Source organism: Macrotis lagotis, chromosome 1 (assembly GCF_037893015.1).
Source record: "Macrotis lagotis isolate mMagLag1 chromosome 1, bilby.v1.9.chrom.fasta, whole genome shotgun sequence".
NCBI lineage: Eukaryota > Metazoa > Chordata > Mammalia > Peramelemorphia > Peramelidae > Macrotis > Macrotis lagotis.
Window position 1 is genome coordinate 160,278,548 of NC_133658.1, and position 20,625 is coordinate 160,299,172.

General features: G+C 34.4%; 1 protein-coding gene across 1 annotated transcript in view; it reads left to right on the plus strand.

Annotated features, from left to right (window-relative positions):
* The window catches only part of MERTK (MER proto-oncogene, tyrosine kinase), a 118,095-nt gene that overhangs the window by 89,044 nt on the left and 8,426 nt on the right, over positions 1–20,625 (plus strand). The window contains exons 9-15 of the mRNA XM_074209278.1: positions 1,019–1,175; positions 4,072–4,225; positions 7,904–7,989; positions 10,072–10,167; positions 12,433–12,513; positions 14,450–14,542; positions 17,863–17,981. Coding sequence (XP_074065379.1) covers positions 1,019–1,175; positions 4,072–4,225; positions 7,904–7,989; positions 10,072–10,167; positions 12,433–12,513; positions 14,450–14,542; positions 17,863–17,981 — 786 coding nt within the window. The remainder of the gene's footprint in view (positions 1–1,018; positions 1,176–4,071; positions 4,226–7,903; positions 7,990–10,071; positions 10,168–12,432; positions 12,514–14,449; positions 14,543–17,862; positions 17,982–20,625) is intronic.

The window sequence follows — 20,625 nt, forward strand, 5'->3', positions numbered from 1 at the left end:
CAGTTCAGAATTAGAAAAAAATTTGTGACTTACTGGCACATATTCTCCTTTAGGCATTAATAATGTGGTTGTCCTTTCTTTATAGACAGGGATGGACGTCACCCTGCAAAATTACCAGAACAAATGACTGGCATAGAACTGAAGGGCATGAGAATATTTGTGCCATGGAAATCACTTCAGCAGCCTCTGATATTGTCAGTTTGGTGCCCTAAATATTACTTTCTCCTTAGGAAAATAAAAGATTCCCTTTTGTAGCATGAAACCAGGGCTCCTATATGTAAAAGGTAGAAAGTTCTGTTTCAAGGTTCAAGTTTTTGCTACCCTAGGCCTTGTCTAATAAAAATCCAGCACCAAATTATGGTTAATTTTGTACTTGGTAAAAAAGAAAATTTTCCCTTGTTCTGCTTCCACAGAACATTGTCTTGAAAAGGATAGCCTCTGATTCCTCAAAAGAGATTGTTCATATATAAGAACTACTAGAGTAACACTTGAGGGGGGAGAGAAGGAAGGAGAGAGTGACAAAAAGAAAAAAAAGCTAGAAGATGAGGGAGAGAGAGAGAGAGAGAGAGAGAGAGAGAGAGAGAGAGAGAGAGAGAGAGAGAAACTTGTTAATTACTTAATTTTTGTTAGTTCTTAGGTACAGGCAACTGGTTGTAGTAAGGTGAGTAGAACATTCAGGATCAAAGGACCTGGTTAAAACCCATGCTTTCTTATTTTTACTTGTTTAGGTGGCCAAACAATAAATAAAGCAACTAATCAAATATTTATAGTTTTTTAAAAAAGCTGCAAAAATACCAACCCTGCCTATGACAGGAAATAATGAGAAAAGCCTTGGATTTGGAGCCAGAGTCCTGGGCTCTACTACCTGAGGAATGTTGGGAAGTCATATAAGTGCATTGAATCTAAGTTTTCTTACTTGCAAAATGAGGACTTGAATGTAATGATCAAAATCTGTGAAATCTTTGAAAGGGTACCATTGTTCTACATCAGTATTTTGTTGATTTTCGTCTCTCAACAGGAAATTGTTAAAATTGAAGAAGTTGACCAGAATGACAGCATTGCTTTTATTTCTGTGTTAGCTGCTAATACCACATATACAGTGAAGATTGCTGTTGTCACTAAAGGGGGAGTTGGACCTTTCAGTGACCCAGTGGATGTGTTCATTCCAGCTGATGGTAAGATCCAATTGCCCTTTTTGCTTTCAGAAAGTAGTATGCCAGATGGTAACCAGATTGTCATTAAACATGTTTTGGGCCTAGGGAATGATTTGACTAAAGCATATTTTTTTTGCTATCATAAAATCAGTCATTTTTCCTAGTTATGAATTCAGCACCATGATGGCCTACTTTTAAAAGGCCTTTGATTATTCTGAAAGTCTTATGGAAATATATAATTCATTAGGAAGACAAATGCAAGTTTCAGATAGAAAATTTAACTTTACTCCTTGGATTTTCCAATTCCTTAGGGTGGGAAAAATTACTTTAAGGAATAGTTGAATTTTAACTTGCTAAACCAGTATTGTGGGGATTGGCAGGATCTTTTAGTTCAGCAAGGAAGGGAAAGACTCATCCAAATATTTACCTTTGGGGTTGGTTTTGAAATACTACTTGCCACTTCAATATATTACTCTTTTCAGTATTACTTCTGGAAAGACCAATTGACTTTTGTATTGCTTATTTTAACATGATACTCTCTTAAACAAAGTAGATGTGAAATTGCCTCTCTCTTAGACTTTGCAGTGTGTTCCTGGCTAACTGATTCAAAAGTCTGTTCCTATGGAGTGGTTTTGGCGTCTTGTTTTTAATTCTGCTGGCATGGAGTCTTACTATTGCATAAAGTATCCAGGACAAAACTTCTGATTTCATAGTTTAGTGGAAGCACACTTGTTCTGATTTTGACCACCCTGTATGTATTTAAATGTTTGACCTTCTGTCAGAAAAGTCCATTGTTTTGGGGTTGTATTTGTAGGTGTTGTGCAGATGGGGTGATGTCAATCAATCTGTAAACATGTATTAAGCATTAAGGTGCCAGTCATTGTGTTAGTTCTTGAGAACGTAAAAATTAAAAGGAAGTAGGATCTTCCCTCAAACAGTTTATGTTTTACTGAAAGCAGTGGCAAAGAGTCATGGACAGAGGTGGGTGGTCTGTTATGGTTCCTTATTTTTTTCCCAAAGTCACTTTGAATATTTATTCTTTAGAAATTCACAATATGACACATAATAGATTGTGGTGGCCCAATGGATTAACTGATATGCCAAGTTCATGTAGCAGGCTTCTTCTCAGCTGCAGGTTTTTTTGGTGGGGCAGATTTCTTTTCAGCTTCTGGCTTGTTATTGTCCCTTATAAAAGTGGTCTTTGAATCTGATTGCTGAAATAGTTTAGGAACAGAAGCATGAATTATCTGACTCTTCCTAGGGAAATATGGACAGTTCTCATTATGGGTCATATTCTGAACCTGAGGAGAGTTAGTAATTCAATTAAATTTAATTTAACTCAATAGATATTTATTAAATGCCAACTATTTATAAGGTATTTTAGAGGTTTTAAGGATGCAGAAACAGAAATGAAGTGTCTTCTCTTCAGGAACTTAGATTCTAAAGAGGAGCAACCACCTGTAGATAATCAATTCACAGAAAGGGAAGAGAATAAAAACATTAACCAATGAGAGCATTGGCAAAGATCTCACATAAAAGATTGTACCTGAATTGATCCTTCAAGAGAGGAGAGAGACAGAGAGACAGACAGAGTCAGAGACAGAGAGAACAGAGAGAGAAAGAGAGAGAGTGCATATTTAAGGCATGAGGGACAACTGTCCAGAGGTGTGGAAGAAGGAGATGAAATATCAAGAAATATCAATAATAATAATAATAAATTATTGGTAATTATTATTATTATTGTAACAATTACAAGGAAGCTAGTTTGTCAGGAGAGCAGTGTGTGCAGAACAGCAATTAGTATGGAAAGATCAGGACAGCCAGGTGATGCAGTGTATAGAACACTGGCCCTGTAGTCAGGAGGACCTGAGTTCAATTGAAGCCTCAGACACTTGACATTTCCTAGCTGTGTGACTATGGGCAGGTCACTTAACCCCAATTGCTAACATCCCCTCCCAAAAAAGTTTGCTGCCAGATTGTATGACAAACAGAAGATTTGTATTTGAACCTAGAGTCAACAGGGAACAATTGAAGCTTCTTAAATAGGGAAGTATGTCTGAACCTGTGTTTTGGAATTTTTGTTGAAGATGGATTGGAGGTAGAAAAGACTGCAAGCAGGGAGACCCATTAAAAGGCTATTCCAGTAGCACCTGGAAAAGGTGGTGAGGGTCTAAACTAAAATGTGGTGGCTGTGTGAGTATAAAGAAGGGAATGGATGGGAGAAATCTAATTGACAATATTTTGGCAACTGATTTGATATGAGAGATGGAGAACAGGGGAAAAGTTGAAGATTACTCCAAGTTTGTGAATATAAGCAATTGGAAGATGCTGGTACCCTCAAAATAATTAGGAAAGTTAAGGAGATTGATAGATTTGAGGGAGATGAGATGGAAATAATGTTTCAGATACTTATGAAACATTCATTTCATTTAAGAAAAATTGGGCACATAGAAAAGGAATATATGCCTACTGAATAGAACCATGGTGTATCGAATTTCTCCTTAAGAGACTTTGGCTGACCAGATATAGATTAGCTAATATGAAGTCCAAGAATGTAGGAGTTCTTCTTTTCATCACACATAGAAAATTCCTTACTCTGAAGCTTACAAAGTTTGTAAAGTAATATCAGATCATTCATTAAAGCCTAAGTGTTGTTGTATGCCTGTTTTCCCTTCTTCTTATTGCAAGTGATAGTTCATCCTTACATTAAACCTCAGTCTGCTTCTTTGCAATTTCCATTGTTCTTATTTCTACTCTCTGGGACCAGAAAGAGAAAATTCTTATATTAATTACTACCAACCTTTGAAAGGATGAAGATGTAGGGGTTCAGGAGAAAATTGTTGTTTTCTATTTAGCTAATTTAATCAATAATAAATGTATTTTAGATTTTTAATTTGAAAATGACTTTGTTTTATAGGTTTAATAGACTTTGCTCCTTCTTCAACTCCAGCACCAGGAAATACAGATCCAATCATAATCATCCTTGGATGCTTTTGTGGAATTATTCTTATTGGGCTAGTTCTTTATATATTTCTAGTTGTTAGAAAAAGATTACAAGAAACAAAATTTGGGTAAGTTAAAGAATTAAAATTAAAATTAAAACAAGTGATTTATATATTACATATTTTTAAAATTTATCTTTTAATCTTTTCTATTTCTCTTTATCTCTTTCCCTCTAATTAAGAAAGAAAATAATATTACATATTAAGACTTTAACTGGCTAGTTATTCTGATTTGTTCCTACTTTCAGTCCAATTAATTGAGCCAAAATTATTCTGTAGTCTATGGTATAATAATCTTTAGGCTGACCAGACTACCAAATCATACAGAATTGCTTTTATTTGGGCAGATTTTTCAAATATTAACTTTGTTGTCTGTAGTTCCCTAAGTTGATTTTGATAGAAAGCCAACTCTAAAATTTAATCTCTCAGATGAGAAAAACTCAATTCATATTTCTTAAATTAGAAGCTTAGTTAGAGAAGTGTTTATTGTTGTTGTTGTTAAATGATTTCAGTTATATCTGATCTTTGTGACCCAATTTGGGGTTTTCTTAGCTTAATTTGCTATTTCCTTCTCCAGTTCTATATACAGATGAGGAACTGAGGCAAACAGGGCTAAATGACTTGCCCAGGAAGACAGCTAGCAAGTGCTGAGGCTTTATGATTCCAAGTCCAATGCTCTATTCATTATGTAACCAGTTTCCCTAGACTTATATATAATAAATTTCCTGGAAAATCTTAAATATTAAGTCATTTTGTTATAAAAACCAGAGTTTATCTCCTTGTCAAGGTTCCAAACTTCTTCCTGATGAGAACTTTGAAAAACTATTGTTTTCTTTAAGTCTTACGTTCACTAATAGAGGAAAAAAAGACAGAGTTATCAATCAATTACAGCTAGTTAAGTGGGACCAAATTCATTCCCCACCACATCTGGATGTACTGCCAGATACTTCTCTCCTCTGGCATTCCCTCCACCTGGAATTCCCCCAAAACTATGGGGAATAGGAAATGGTGGTTGCAATCAGTCTGCCCATGCTCATTTAATTTAACTCAGATATTAGCTAGTAGCTATCAGTTATCCACATGGGAACCCCTGATTTACTTGTATCATATTTCAATATGTGAACAATGAGCATATAGTTTGACAAAGTAGAAAAAATCTGTCTCTAGGATAGATGATTTAACTGGGTTACATCCCTGGTGTTTTCAGTTGTCTGGGTCTTAACTTCCTTGAGTATATTTTCTTTTCTTTCTGTATCTTCATGAAATATGCAGAAGATCCACAAAAGCTGTGAATGTGTATAGTAGAAAACACACTGAATTGGGAGTTCAGAGACATAACTTCTGTTCCTAGGTCTGTCACTCACTGTCTGACCCCTAGGCAGGCAGCAACTATTTGGGCTTTAGTTTCTGCATCTGTGAAAGGTTTGGGAGTGAGACCTGAATTCTAAAGATTAATGAGTTTAAGCTGAGGCTTTTGGCTTAATACAATTCAAAAGAATATGTTAAGGACCTACTATTGCAGGCTATACAAAGCAAAATCAAAACAAAACAAACAAAAAAACAAACAAACCCTGCTTTTAAGAACCATACCTCGAGAGGAATCTGTTATTGATCTAGGGGTAGGAACCATTGTGTTCAACAATCCTTGAGAATTTGTAATTGAACAAAATGTATTTTATCCCAACTGGGCAGAAATTCCTGGGTTAGCATCATAGCAGCTGATATATAGAAGTAATATTTTTCACTTTGTGATACTTAGATTTATTTTTTTCCAGTCACTCAGAATGGATGATCATCAAATGCAAAATAAAGGAGAAATAAATTCCTGCACATGGGAGATACTCAGAGAAATGCTATTTGAAAGACTGGGATGCAGGGCAAAAAACAGGGATTGTAGTTGTCTAATATCTTTTGGCACTCCAGTGACTGTGGTCAAAGGCTTCAATTGCTACTGGAGGTTAGACTTCCCTTTCCAGTAATCTCACAAGTATTTCACTACTTCCTTCCCTTGCTATCCTTTCCAATCCTATTTCCTTCCTTCAGAAGGCAATTTGGCATGCCTGCCTGTCCTTAAAAAGTACCTCTAAACCATTTGTAGATCATGGACACTCTGGCAGCCTGGTGAGGTCTCTAGACCCCTTCTTGAAATGTTGTTTTATTACTTAAACTGAAAATTGAAGGAAATGCTCAATTTCAATTAATAAATTAATCAATTATTTTGAGTTTTTTTCAAGGCAGTGAGGTTAAGTGACTTACCTAAGGTCACACAGCTATGTAATTAATAAGTGTCTGAGGTCAAATTTGAACTCAGGTCCTCTTGACTCCATGGATGGTAATCTATCCAATGTGCCATCTAGCTGCCCCCAATCAATTAATTTTTTTTTCTCTTCCAAGTTTACCTACTCCCTGAAGTATATCTATGGCAGGCTGACAAAAAAAATTATTAAGCATTCACTATGTGCCTGATGCTAATTAATAGAAAAGGATGAGAAGGGAAAGTATGTGGTTCCCAGTTTAAAAACTTGTTCTAAAATAATCATGATATGGATTTTAAAAACTTAAGAAATAAAGTCCTACTCAGATCTTATTGGATCGCAGAGATTTTTGTCATAGCACCAACATAGTTTTACTATTTAGCCTGCAGGGACAAATCACCAAAAATACCAGAAGTGGAAGGAACAAGCTTTGGGGGAGGGATGTTACTTTTTGCTTAGCCAAGATTTTTTGACCTAGCCTAATCCTTTTGAGCTCCTGGAATTCAAGTTATTTGAATGCTGTACTGTAAACTTTAGAAAGGCAGTGTGAAAGAAAATAAACAAATTTAATAGAATGGAGCAGAGTTTCTTTTAAAACAGGTGTTCTTAACTTGGTAGATTTGATTTGAAATTTTTTATAACTATTTCAATATAATTGTTTTCCTTTGTATTCCAATGCACTTTATCATATTTCTTTATTCAATAACATTATTCTGAAACAAGAACCAAAAATTTCACCAAATGTCAAAGGGGTCCTTGATGCAAAAGAAGACTGTTCTTTTTAAAAGAAAAGTCAAATGAGCAACAGTCATGATTAATTCAGCATGTGATTAAACATTTCCTTTTCTAGTTCATTTTACATTTGGAGGAAACTCAGGTAAGCAGGAGTAAGTGACTTGCCCAGGGTCTTATAGCTAGTGTCTGGGGCTAAATGAAAATGAATCTTCTTGATTTCAGGCATTCCCTTAGTTTCTAGTTCATTGCCACCATACTCATACACAGCCACACACACACACACACACACACACACACGACACATGACACACACATACACACAGAATTATTATAGATATTTTTGTACATATGGGTTGGGGCAGCTAGGTGGCACAATGGATTTCAGACCTGAAATCAGGAAGACTTTCTTTCTTGTATTTTTGCCAAGAAATCCCCAAAGGGGTTCATGAAGAGTTGGACTTCACTGAAAAGTGAAGAAAGAGCCTACCTTTCTAATGGCAGAAGACAACAAATAAAGAGAAAGTGCAAGAGAAGTTTGAGAATTAGTGGAAGCTTCATTCTGAGCAAAATAAGGCAAAAACTCCCCTTTCCGCTCTAGTGTTCCATGGAAATAGTCTAAGTGATTGCATGGCATGACAGTTAACACTAACATTTGTCATCTTTGTTTTATGAATTTAGTTTTACAAAAGTATCATAATAAACATAAATAGACATCTATCTATCTTATCTACCCAATCCATCTTTTTTTTAAATTTAGAAATGCCTTCATAGAAGAGGATTCAGAACTTGTTGTAAATTATAAACCAAAGAAGTCTTACTCTCGGCGAGCTATTGAACTCACCTGTAAGTTGACTGATAATTAATTTCCCTTGGAAGAAGTTTAAGTTGTTTTTTGAGTGACAAATGCCCAAGTTCTTTTGCGGTTCTAAGAAGAACCAACTAAGTGGAAGAACAGTTGTGAATAGCATTTGTAATAGAGACATAAAGTGCTTGCCTTGGAGGCAGGAAGAGCTCAATTTGGAACCTGATTCTGATATTTGTTGTCTTTATGATCCCAGGGAAACTATTAGTCACTCTGTGTTTCAGAGAATTTGCTAGGTCTTTTCTGCCAAATTGTGGACTGTTGAATCTATTTTTGGAAGAAGTTTATCACACTGTGAATTCCAAGCAATAAAAATAAAAACTAATCATGATAAGGGCTTTATCATCCATCTCTATCTTGTACAAGTTGGTTAGACTTGGATCTGGAGGTGAGGGGTTAATATACATAGGCTTGTAGTAACTATACCAGAGCAATAGAATGAAGCACCAAAACATATAGTATTAGTTAGCCAACTCTAGAAAACCTGTTGAGATGTCAGATGCTCAAGACTTAATCTCAAGCATTTTTTGAAGGGGAGAGAAGCATCACAGTGGTTGTGAATTACTTCTGAAATAATGTAAAGGAGTCACACATATGTTAAATGATATTTTTAGGTTTCAGTAAAAAGGCTGTCGGGGTATATAAGTAAACAGAGAGTCAAGTCATTTCATCATCAAGCATTTATTAAGCATCTGCTCTGACAGAAGCTATCACTTTATGCAGGGCATATAAAGAAAGACAAAAACATGGTTATTGCCCTCAAGGAGTTCACTTTCTGGCAGGAGAGTCATCATTAAAAAAATGCATCCATCTATTTATCTATTGATTGACCAAATATGTACATGCGTATACTATCTATAATATACATATATACCTATCTGCATGTACATATACATATATAAATGTATGAATGAGATAGAATGAATGAATGAATGAATGAATGAGGGGGAGAATAAATGAAAGATTATCACAGAGGGAGGATACTAGTTGACAGATCAGAAGTGTACAGAGCAGAAGAATCAGTGGAGATGGGAAAAGACTCTTATAAAATGTGAGACTTGAGATTTGAGCCTGGAACTCACAAGAGGCATTAGGCCTAGATTTATAAATCTAGGAATCATGTGCATAGACATGATAATTCAACCAAAGGTAGCTAATGAAATCATCAAGTGAGATAATATAAGAAGAGGTGAAGTGCTAGGACAGAATCTTGGGGAATAGTCACAATTTGTGTGTGTGACCTGGATGAGGTGCCAAGAAAAGAGATTGAGAAGGAACAGATAGACAGATAAGATAAGCAGAGGAGAACAGTATCATGAAAACGTAGAGAGAAGAGAGTATCAAGGAGAAAGGTATGATTGACAATCTACAGAGAGATCAAGAAGTATGAAAATTAAGATAAAGTCTTATAACTTTGGAGAGAGCAGGTTCAGCTGAATGATATCACAATTAGATCTATCTGAGGGTTTAGAAGACAATGAGAAAAGAGAAAGCAGAAGCACTGAATGGAGTTGTGTTGTCTCACCCATTTAGAATTTGAGCTCTCTGAGAGCAAGGAGTCCCATGCATTTTTATTTGCAGTCCTAGGGTTTATCAAAATGCTGGTACGCAGTAAACATTTAATTAATGATTTTTTTGATCCATTTCACGTCTTACTAAGTGCTTAAAAACATTAATTAACTGATCATAGTATAATCAAGTAAGTCAAAAAAGAAAACTTCCTCTTTATCCCAATTTATTCATTGCTACATTATTATAACCTAATATGTGGCCTATTTGAGAAACTAACCTTTCCTAGTGGTTATCTAGGTCCTGAAAGAGTTCATTCAAACATTTAGATTGTAATAGAATTCACTGTGATAATTATCATAGATATTATCTCTGGATAACAACGTCTGTGTCATGGAAACTGCTAGCCCTTTTCAACATGTATCTTCTTTCATTCCAGTGCTTTCTCTTTCTTAATTATCTCCAATTTATCCTGCATGTATTGAATGAACTAATTGACTGAAAAAGTTGATAACTACTGTGTTGATAACTACTCTGTGTGCTCCCTTTTTCAGTGAGAAATTTGGGGATAAGTGAAGAATTACAAGATAAACTAGAAGATGTTGTGATTGATCGAAACCTCCTGACTCTTGGAAAAATTCTGGGAGAAGGTAATCAATTTGGAGTCATTATTAAGAAAGCAGAAAAGCTACCACAAGATCATTTTAGTGAATTTGAATAATGTGAAATGTCTCTGGGGGGGTATTTTCTAGCTCATTTTAATCGAAATAATAGGATTAATGAGGATGCTTGTCATAAAGATTTACTCTCTGGGGGTAGTTCATAAAAATATGTTTTAGTTTCCTAGTATGGAGAAACACATTTGAGAATGATTATCCAGATACTCTCAATATATAACATCAGTTAAATACCTGTGTGCTGTAAATTGACTTTTCTGTTCCTTAGATATATTATTTCAATAGAAAATCTGGATAAGTTTGCCTTAGATATTTATTAATGAATGACCCCTTGGGCCCCACTTCTCAGACCCTTCATTTCCTCATCTAAAAAATGATAAAAAAAAATTTAGATTCTAATGTGCTATAGAAATGTGTATTGTTGTTATTACTGGTGCCAGTAAGGACTAGGTTGGCATACATTAGAAAGAATATGTATATGCTTAAGCCTGTTCAAAGGAGATGACTATCATGATAAGAAGACTCAAAACTATGAGTTTTGAGGGGTCTGCTTAAGTAACTAGCATTTTTATATAGAAGAAAACTTAGGTAGACTTAGGTAGGTTGAGAACAGAGCAGTTGTCTTTAGATATTTGAAGTAGGGATTGTTCCTGAAAGAAGGAAAGATTAGAAATATTTTCCTTCACACAAGAGGAAAACTAGAATGAGTGGATATAAAGATACAAAAAGACAAATGTTAGCTCAATTGAAAAAAGAGCTTCCTAACAATGAAGAAATGTTGGAAAATGGAATGGAATTCTTCAGGAATACATTTACTTGAGTAGGCCATTTTTCAGGACTGAATTGAAATATTAAAGCAGTAGAAGAGATTCATCCATTGAGACAATGTGCTAGATCAGATGGCCTTAAAAATCCCTTTTCAGCTCTAGGAATCTATGATTCCATGTGATTATAATTTACCTTAAATTAAATGAAAAATAGTTGCTATCCTTTTTCATTCTAGATCTTAGACATCATTAATTTAATGTCATTCATCTATGCCCTTTTAATTTCTTAGAATAATTATCATATTTAATTAACTAAGAATCCAAATTAGATTGGTTTTAAAGGACTTGTTATTGCCTTAATTGATGATTCATCAGTTTATTGAAATATTGTTATTAAATTGTAAATTCCTGGAGAACAGAGATTATTCTTTTTCACTTCTTATTTCACTTTGCCTTGCATTAAGTAGATGCTTAATAAATGAACTGAGAGAAAAATATTATTGAATTTAATCTAATCACATTAATTGTAACTATAGTCTTTCATGAAAAGTACAATTCTGTCTGATCTAGCAAATCATATTTTTTAAAGCAACGAGGAGTTATAATAGATGTTATCCTAGATCTGAATTTCAGTGGTCTTAGTCAATGGTTCTCAAACTTTTTTTGGTTTCAGCATCCCTTTACCCTCTTAAAAATTACTGAAGATCTCAAAGAACTTTTGTCGATGTGGGTTATTGCTACCAATATTTATCACATTAGAAATTAAAACCAATATGTTTTAAATTATTTATTAAAATAATAATAAATTTATTTACATGAACACATTTTAATTAAAATGACTATATTTTCCCAAAAAATTAGTGATGGGTGTGACATTGTTATTATTTTATTGCACATCCCTATGTCTGGCTTAATAGAAGAGATTCTTCTATCTGCAATATGTTGCAATCTGTTTTTGTATTTGAAGTATATGAAGAAAATCTGAACACAGATATATAATTGGAAATGGGAAGAACATTTTAATAGGCAAATAATCTCTTAATATTACTATGAAAATTGTTTTAACCTGATTAACTCCCCAACATACTTCAGTACTTCAGGTTTCCCAGATCATACTTTGAGAACTGATGATACAATCTTGCAATTGTTGACTAAGAACTGACAAATCATTTTACATCTCTGAATTTCAGAATCATTATCTATAAAATAAGTAGACTGAATGAATTGCTTATTATGGTTCCTAGTGCATATTAGGCATTAAAATGTTTCCTGACTTCTCTAAAAGTCCTTTCCAGTTCTTAATCCTATAGTCCTATGAAACATGCCATGTTAACCTCTGCCTGATATAATAATAATAACAATAATAATAATATAATTAAGCAAATTGGCAAAAATTACTTTGATACTCTTAAGTCTCTTGTATTTGTGGGATAAACACAGGGTAAATATGAATAATTGTTTTACTTTCCAGGAGAGTTTGGGTCTGTGGTGGAAGGAAATCTTAATAAACAGGATGGAACCTCTCAGAAAGTAGCAGTAAAAACCATGAAGTGTAAGTTTTAATTAAATAAACATAAATACTATGGGGAAAATTTTATTTTTGTCTTCTGTATTGTAGAAATATGTGTGATGGGGATTCCAATTTTAGGCGATAGGGCACTCCTAATTTGATCATATAAGTAAAGAGTCAACTTAGAAGAGGGAAGAAGGGGTAGGGGAAAGTTCTTCTCTTGGGGGAGAGATTGAGAAATGAATGAGGTAGCCCTGACATTTCTAATAGAAAGGGTATGGCCTTTTCCCTGCCAGAAATGTTTAGGTGCTTGGTCAACCCCAAGATTAACCAGTTAATGACTTCAACTTCCTGGGATCAGTACTTCAGTGTAGCTATGATCACATTTGCATGGACTTCCCTCTTCTCTTATGTGACTCTTGTTCATGTCTTTCCATAAATTCTCCATTTTGATCTACCCAACCAGTAAAGACCTTCTGAGTATTTCAATATTGCATACTTATTATGATCATGTTATGGTATTTCAAAATAATAATGTTATTAGTAACAGAGAACTATGCAAATTTTTACATCAAAGTGCATAAAGAAAACTGTTAAGCCTGCTATTCTAGTACTTGTAATGGACCCACTATTAATACCTTCACTTTGGTCTCTTTATTAACTCACAGAAAATGTTCTGTGATGTCTTTAATCAGAGTTGAAAGGTAAATTAAATTCTTTCAAAATAAGACTCCATTATTAATTGGGCATGAAAAGACAAACCAAAAATTGAGGTTAGCCTATTATACCTATACATATATTGCCTAGAAATTTATTACAATAAAAAGGAGTGATTTGTTTTATTAACTAGTAGTAAAATTTGTTTCTAATTGTAGCCATTCAAAAAAAAAAACCAAACAAACCATGGACTGGGCCTGAATCATATATTAATCTCTCCTTTCCATTTGTGATTTTTAGTTTAGATTTGTGAGTGTACTCTCAGTGTGTTTACCACTAGGTATACCAGTAACCATTGGCATTGATGAGGTTAGCAGAAAGAGAAATGGGTAAAAGAGAGGAATAGATTATGGACAGAACTGTTGAAAAATACGTTGGCTATTATAACTTTGTGAATTCTACTGCCAAGTTGATTTAATTACTGGAAGTGGAAAGAAAAAGACTGGTAGCTTTAAAAAATGAGCCCTGACCCTTTGAATGGGGAAATACTCACTTGTTTAAGCACAACATATTTGGAATCCTCTCCATCCACTAAGGTCTTGCTTAAATGTTAGCTGTTTAATGAAATGTTCTCTGATTTCCATTCCCTTCTTCCCTTCTTCAAGATAGAAGGACATGGCCTTTCCCCTCCCCTCTTGAAATTTCCTAGAACATTTTTCCTTTATTATATATCTGTTACATTTTATTATTTTGGGGGTTTTGTTTTGCTTTGTTTTTTAGGTTTTTTTGGCAAGACAGTGAGGTTAAATGGCTTGCCCAAGGCCACACAGCTAGGTAATTATTAAGTGTCTGAGGCTGGATTTGAACTCAGGTACTCCTGTCTACAGGGCTGGTGCTCTATCCACTGCACCACTAACCGCCCCTGTTGCATTTATTTTGAGTTTATTTAACAAGAAGAGTTTGAATTACTTTTCAGGTTAGAACAGATGACCATCGAGATCCATTCTAATAAAAAAAAAGTCTAAAATAAAAAAATTCCTGTACTTTTACAGATTTCTCACCTGCCCAAATAAAAGACAAGCTTCTGTGGGTAGGCTGTTATTGTCTTTATAGTGCTACCATTGTCTACCATTTTATCTGTATCCAGCAGACATTCAGCAAATGTTGATTAAATTTGTAGAAATATGTCTTTAACTTAGACAAAATAATAGGAATGAGTCAATGTGAATTTTTGAAGGGTAAAAAGTGCTCCTCCTTGCCCCTACCCTATAACTAAGTAAAATAATTTTGATCTCTGATTTTTTTTCAACTCTTTTTTCAGTGGACAACTTTTCTCAGAGTGAGATAGAAGAATTTCTCAGTGAAGCAGCATGCATGAAAGACTTTGACCACCCTAATGTCATCAGACTCCTAGGTATGCAGTCCAGATGTTAGAAATAAGACCTGAAAAGAGATGATTCTACCAAAATAGAGTCACTCTAAGTAAACTCAGATGAAGGATTTCATTTTAGGAAAACATCATGGTTTTCCTGCTTCTAACTTTCTCTTGAGCTTAACTTTGTGGATATTTGAAGACAGGGATTAAATCATTTGTGTGTTCCCCCTTTAGACTGTGAGCTCTTTGAGACAGAACTGTCTTCTGCCTCTTTTTGCACCCCTAGTGTTTAGCACAATGTCTGATTCATAGTAAGTGTTTAATAATTGTTTGTTGATTGATTGGTATTGTGCACATTGGGTCCTGACCCAATGACTTTAAAGTTAATTCTTCATTCACTCTCTGAGTGCCTCAGACTTCATTTTTCTTGCTTCAGGCTGCCTGACTACCATTATCTATATGGTAGTCTATATCTTTTTCTATATATCTTAGTTCTACATCTTTGATCTCTGATCTGTCTCTTGGTTCTCTGCTAGTTCTTTTTACTTTGCTTTCTTTTGATTACTCTTGTGTTTCTATGTTTCACTCTTTTCTTTTGCTTATCCCAGATCTACCAGATCTCCTTATGGCACACTTACTCTCCTGCTGCATCTTACTCTGACAGTAATAATGGTCTTGAACTCCACTTACTTGGCGGGTTTGTTTTCTTATGTGAAACATTGAAGAAGCATCACCTACTGAAAATAGACTAATCTAATACTGCTAGAGGTTAGTTTTCTACAACTGGGGATATAGATCATAGTTTTCCAGTTATGGAATTTGGACATTCAGGTCAATATCCAAATAGGATTAGGACAATTGGCACTAAAGTGAGTACCCTGGATTGGGATTTCACTTCTTATTGGTCTAATTCTGCCTCTGATGTTCTGCATCATCAGCTTGGGCATGGTTTCTCTACATTAAGGTTTTTTTTAAATTTATTCCCTTCCCCCAAATAGCATCTAGAGGAAAGAAAATACTGTCAACAGAACAATTGGGACAAAATAATGTATATGGAAAGAATTATAAAAGTCCATGTTTCTACATTGCTTTGGAACCTACCGAGCACTTTTCTCACAACTCTGTGAGGTAGGCAGAGAGAATGTTATTATCTCCATGTTATAGATGATTGGCTGAGTCTCAAGGAGGCTAAGTAATTTGCCCACAATTATGGGGCTATTGTTTGTCAAAATTGCAGCTCAGTCCCAGGCCTTCTGAGTTTAAATCTGTGTTCTGTGAGCCATGGTAGGCTGTTTCTCCCTCTTTACCTAAGCATAGTCAAATCTAATTCATACCTGCTGAGGGAAAAGGATAGGGGATCATATTGTTTCCAACTAAAGTAATGCATAGCATTAATCTTTGGGATTCTCTTCTTCTTGTAAAATTACCTTATGGGAGCAGCTAGATGGTGCAGTGGAGAGAATACCGCCCCTGGAGTCAGGAGGACCTGAGTTCAAATGTGACCTCAAACACTTTATAATTGCCTACCTTTATGACCTTGGGCAAGTCACATAACCCCATTGCCTTAAATAAATAAAATTTAAAAAATATTTACCTTCCTAATTACAATTTCTTAACTTAGTATTAAAACTAATTTACATATCCTAAGTACATACAAACTGAGAAACCAGTAGAGGTGATCTGTGCTAGGTGACTGGATGAAGCTGATCTATATTAAAATTTAGTCCCAAATAAAACACAAAGCAATTCACTGAGAGTTGTGTCAGTTACTACTTTTATGAACTTGTAATTTTCCAGACTGTAAATAAGTGACTATTGAAGCCTTTTAAGTAGGAAATTTCCACAGATATCTTTAAATACAAAGGCCAATTGAAAATATTTAGTTGTATATTCTTCGTTCTGTGGACTTGGACTTCACAAGAGGCAAAAATATCCAATTTATTCTTTTACTAAAACATAATGAATTGTCTAGTGTGGTTTTTTTTCTGAAAATAAAAAGATAAAATTTGGGTGGGAAAATATAAGAATCACCACTCCAAGAGGAAATGATTCTGTGCTAACAGCTGGGAATGGACAATGAACTTCCCCACAGGCAGTTTTCTGTGTTGTTGTGCTACTTCTTTAGGCTACTCTGAGAAATAATGGAGAAAAATGTTTTCTATAACTGGAAATACCAGTTCCACCTATTAAAATAATATTTGATTCCATTTTGACATTTGAAAATCTCTTCAAATAATGTGTCATGCTTAAAAAGCTGCTTTTTATAAATAGGTACCCATTAAAGACAACAGTTGATGTAGTTGAAAAGGGCACTGAATTCAGATTCTGAATTTTGACTCTTTAGTTTCTTTCCTGCATGATCTTGGGCAAGTCCCTTAACTAGTCCATTTTCCAGTTTCCTTCCTCTGTACGATAGAATAATATTTAACTCATTGGGTTACTAGGAGGATAAATTGAAATAATGCATATAAAGCTGCTTATAAGCTGTAAAGTACTACAGAAACAGCATCTTATTTTTATTATTAATGATTTATCTGAACCTAATTAGCATATATTTTTACAATGACTTTGCTTTAAGTAACATTTAAATTTCAGGGGTACAATATAATACACAATCTATCCATATGTTCTTTTATACTCAAGTCATGTTTTTGTGGTGTGATTTTCACTTGGTCATTAATTTTTGTTTACATGAAATCAAGATATCATTGAAAACTGCATGCCAGTATGGAACACAGCTGTCATACTAATTTATGTTGAGAACTGTGACATAGTGGATAGAAGGCTGATTCAGGAAGATCTCAATCAGATTCTTCCAATGGTTACTAGTTATGTGACCATGAACAAGTTATCCTTCTGAGCCTCAGTTCTTTCATCTGTAAGATGGGGATAATAATGTGAGTGTCAATAAATCAGCAAACTCTTTTTAAGCATTTATCATGTGCCAAGCTAAATACTAAATGCTGGGAATACAAATATGAGAGAACACTTAAAAACTGCTTTGCAATTTAATACACTATATAAAGGGCATTTATCATTAAATTAATAATAGTACCTTTCTGTAAGATACCCAGGGGCCCTATATAGCTATATTGTTTATCAATTTAATTTATTAAGTTAGAGAGATACTAGTGAGCAAGTGAGAGATTAAAATAATCTGAAAATTTTATGAAAGAATTGTATGCTGTTTTCTATTCTACTAATGGAATTTATGTCTTGTGAGCCCTTTTGTGGAACTGTTAGCAGGGAAACATGATTTTACTTAGGCAATTACTCCTCCAGTATTTTTTTTTTTTTGTGATTGTATAACAAGGATGGGTTTTTATCATACTAATTCATCTTTTTAAAAAAAATTATAGGTGTATGTTTAGAAATGAGCTCTCAGCGCATTCCAAAGCCAATGGTTATTCTACCCTTCATGAAATACGGTGATTTGCATACCTATCTGCTTTACTCACGATTGGAAACAGGACCAAAGGTAATTTTCATATCTCTGGTCATTTAACGACCACAAGGGTCCTAAGCAGTTTTTCTCTATTCCTGGCCAACAATCTCTGATAATTATATTTTAAGCTGATGTCTTGAAATCCAGATATCATTCTTAAAAGCCATCTTCAACATAATGAAGGTTCCTGTGAGTAGTCATAAAGAATATTATCCCCTGCATTTAACTGTTGATGTTAAGAAAATATTCTGTAAAGCTTGAGATCAGTGTCTTATGTACTCAAAATTTCAGTTAAGCCATTGTAGAAAATAAGGAGTAGCAATAATAATAATTATAATAATTATGATAGCTGGATTTATGAAGGGCTCTAACATTTGTAAAACAATTCACAAATATGATCACATTATATTCTCATAGAAATCCTGGGAGAGGTGGGTGTTAGCCCTATTTTAAAGATGAGAAAACTGAGAGAAATAGTAGCTAAGTGACTTAGCAAGGATCACACAGCTAGTAAGGGTCGGAGTTAGGATTTGAACTTAGAGTTTCCTGATTCTGTGTTCAGAGTTCTATCCACTGTACCACCTCACTACCTCCAAATAAGTGGCAAGTAACTGTAAACTTAATACTGTCAAATCTTGCCTATCTTTTATCTTCCCAAGGAAAGCCACATTCCTTTCTTTTTTCTTGATTCTTCTCATCAGGAATAATGGGATAATTCTTTTATTTCCTCAAAAAAATTATTTTATATCCTGAAATCACACAAGACCTGAGACAAATAAGGAAATAATACTAGATCTCCAGAGTCTATGAATATAAATCATTGTGGATTTCTTCTAGAAAGTAATGCATAATGGAAGCACAAGGAAATTTCTAAGTTGAAGTAATACTGTCTATCAATGGCTATGGTTCTCTAACCCATCTAGATTTGGGATTTTGTAAGAATAGCACTTCTCTTTAGGAATGAAGAGTAAATAAATTAATATATTCAGTGCCAGTTCCTTCTCTAAGCTCAAATTGAAATTTCCAATATTCTGTTAGATTCTCCACATAAGGTCCTGCATGTCTCAAAGTGAGCTGATCTTATCCCCCCAAATCCACTCTTCCCCCCCCTATTGATAGTAATGGGTTCATCAGATTCCACTTCCCCAGACTTGAAACCCCAGGGTTGTTTTTGACTCTCTTTCTCCCTTACTGATTCATCTAGTCTTGTAGTCTAGTAGTTATCCTACTTTTCTTCTTCACTTGCATGGCTATCACTATAGATTAGGCCTTTCTGATCACTTAGCTTTATTACTGTAATAGCCTTCTAAATGTCCTTAAATATCTTCCTGCTTCCATTTCCCCCTTTTTAAATCGGTCCTTCATACTGCTAAAGTATTCTAATACATAGATCTAGTGAGACAACGTAGCAAAGTGGTTTGAGAAACTGCCTTGGAATTAAGATGACCTGGATTCAGGCCCTGTTTCTGACTTATACTGGCCCTGCAGGAGTTTCTTAAATTCTCAAAGCGCCTGGCAGTTTTCTAAGATAGTAAATGCCAAAGAAGTTTCTCTGATTAGCACTGGTTGAAAGAGATCCATAACTGGCCATTCCTTATTCTAGTTAAATCAATTTTAAAAAAAGTGTGGGGCAGCTAGGTGGTACAGTGGATAGAGCACTGGCCCTGGAGTTGGGAGGAGCTGAGTTCAAATGCGGCTTCAGACATTAAATAATTTTCTAGCTGCGTGACCTTGGGCAAGCCACTTAACCCCATTGCCTTGCCAAAAAAAAAAAAAGAAAAAGTATACATCTAAAGGAGGAAGAATGTTATAAAAGAATATTGAACTTGGAATCAGGTTATTGAATGTAGGTATTGTTTCATTTTTTTATATTTGTATCTCTATCCACTAGTATTGTACTAGCATAAAATAGGTATTTCATAAATGTCTTTTGAATGCTTCAGTTCCCAGCTCTGAAACTTATTAGTTCTGAATTTAATTTTGCTCTAAAATAGGAATAATAAGATTTATAAAATCTAACTCATTGGGTTTTTGTAAACAAAGACTCTAAATTGTTAAGTAAATATGAATTATTTCTTAAGTGACTTTGGTTGACTCATAAGCTTTCTGGGTTTCAATTTTTAATCCCAATAAAATGAAGAGGAGACAAACTCAGAAGTCCCATCCATCCTTAAAGCCTCTGATCCTGTGTCACTCTCTTCCTCTGAAATATGTGCTTTCCAGTTGCCTATAGGTTAATGTGAGATCCATTAGATCAAGGAATTTTTAATTTGTTTTTATATTCCCAGGTCCTAGAACAGGACCTCATCCAGAGTAGACACTTTATTATGATTGTTGGATTGGAAAGAATTAATTTGAATCAGATAATCCTAAGGCATGAGAGGGTAGAAAATATGCTGGTTTTTATTGTATTACTACAAAATTCTTTGATAATCAGTAAGCTTTGTAGCCTTCATTCTAGTAAATCAATCAACAAATATTTATTAAATGCCTACTTGTGCTAGACATGATAAATTTTGTGAGAATGTATGTGAAAAGTCCAACACTGTCTTAGCTTCTCCCCATATTTGTGATTTAGAAAATAAGACTAACATAGAAAGTGATAAGAAAAATCCTATTTATTAATGATTAAATAGTTGTCTTATCTTGTATACCCATATTCCAAAAGCAAGAAGAC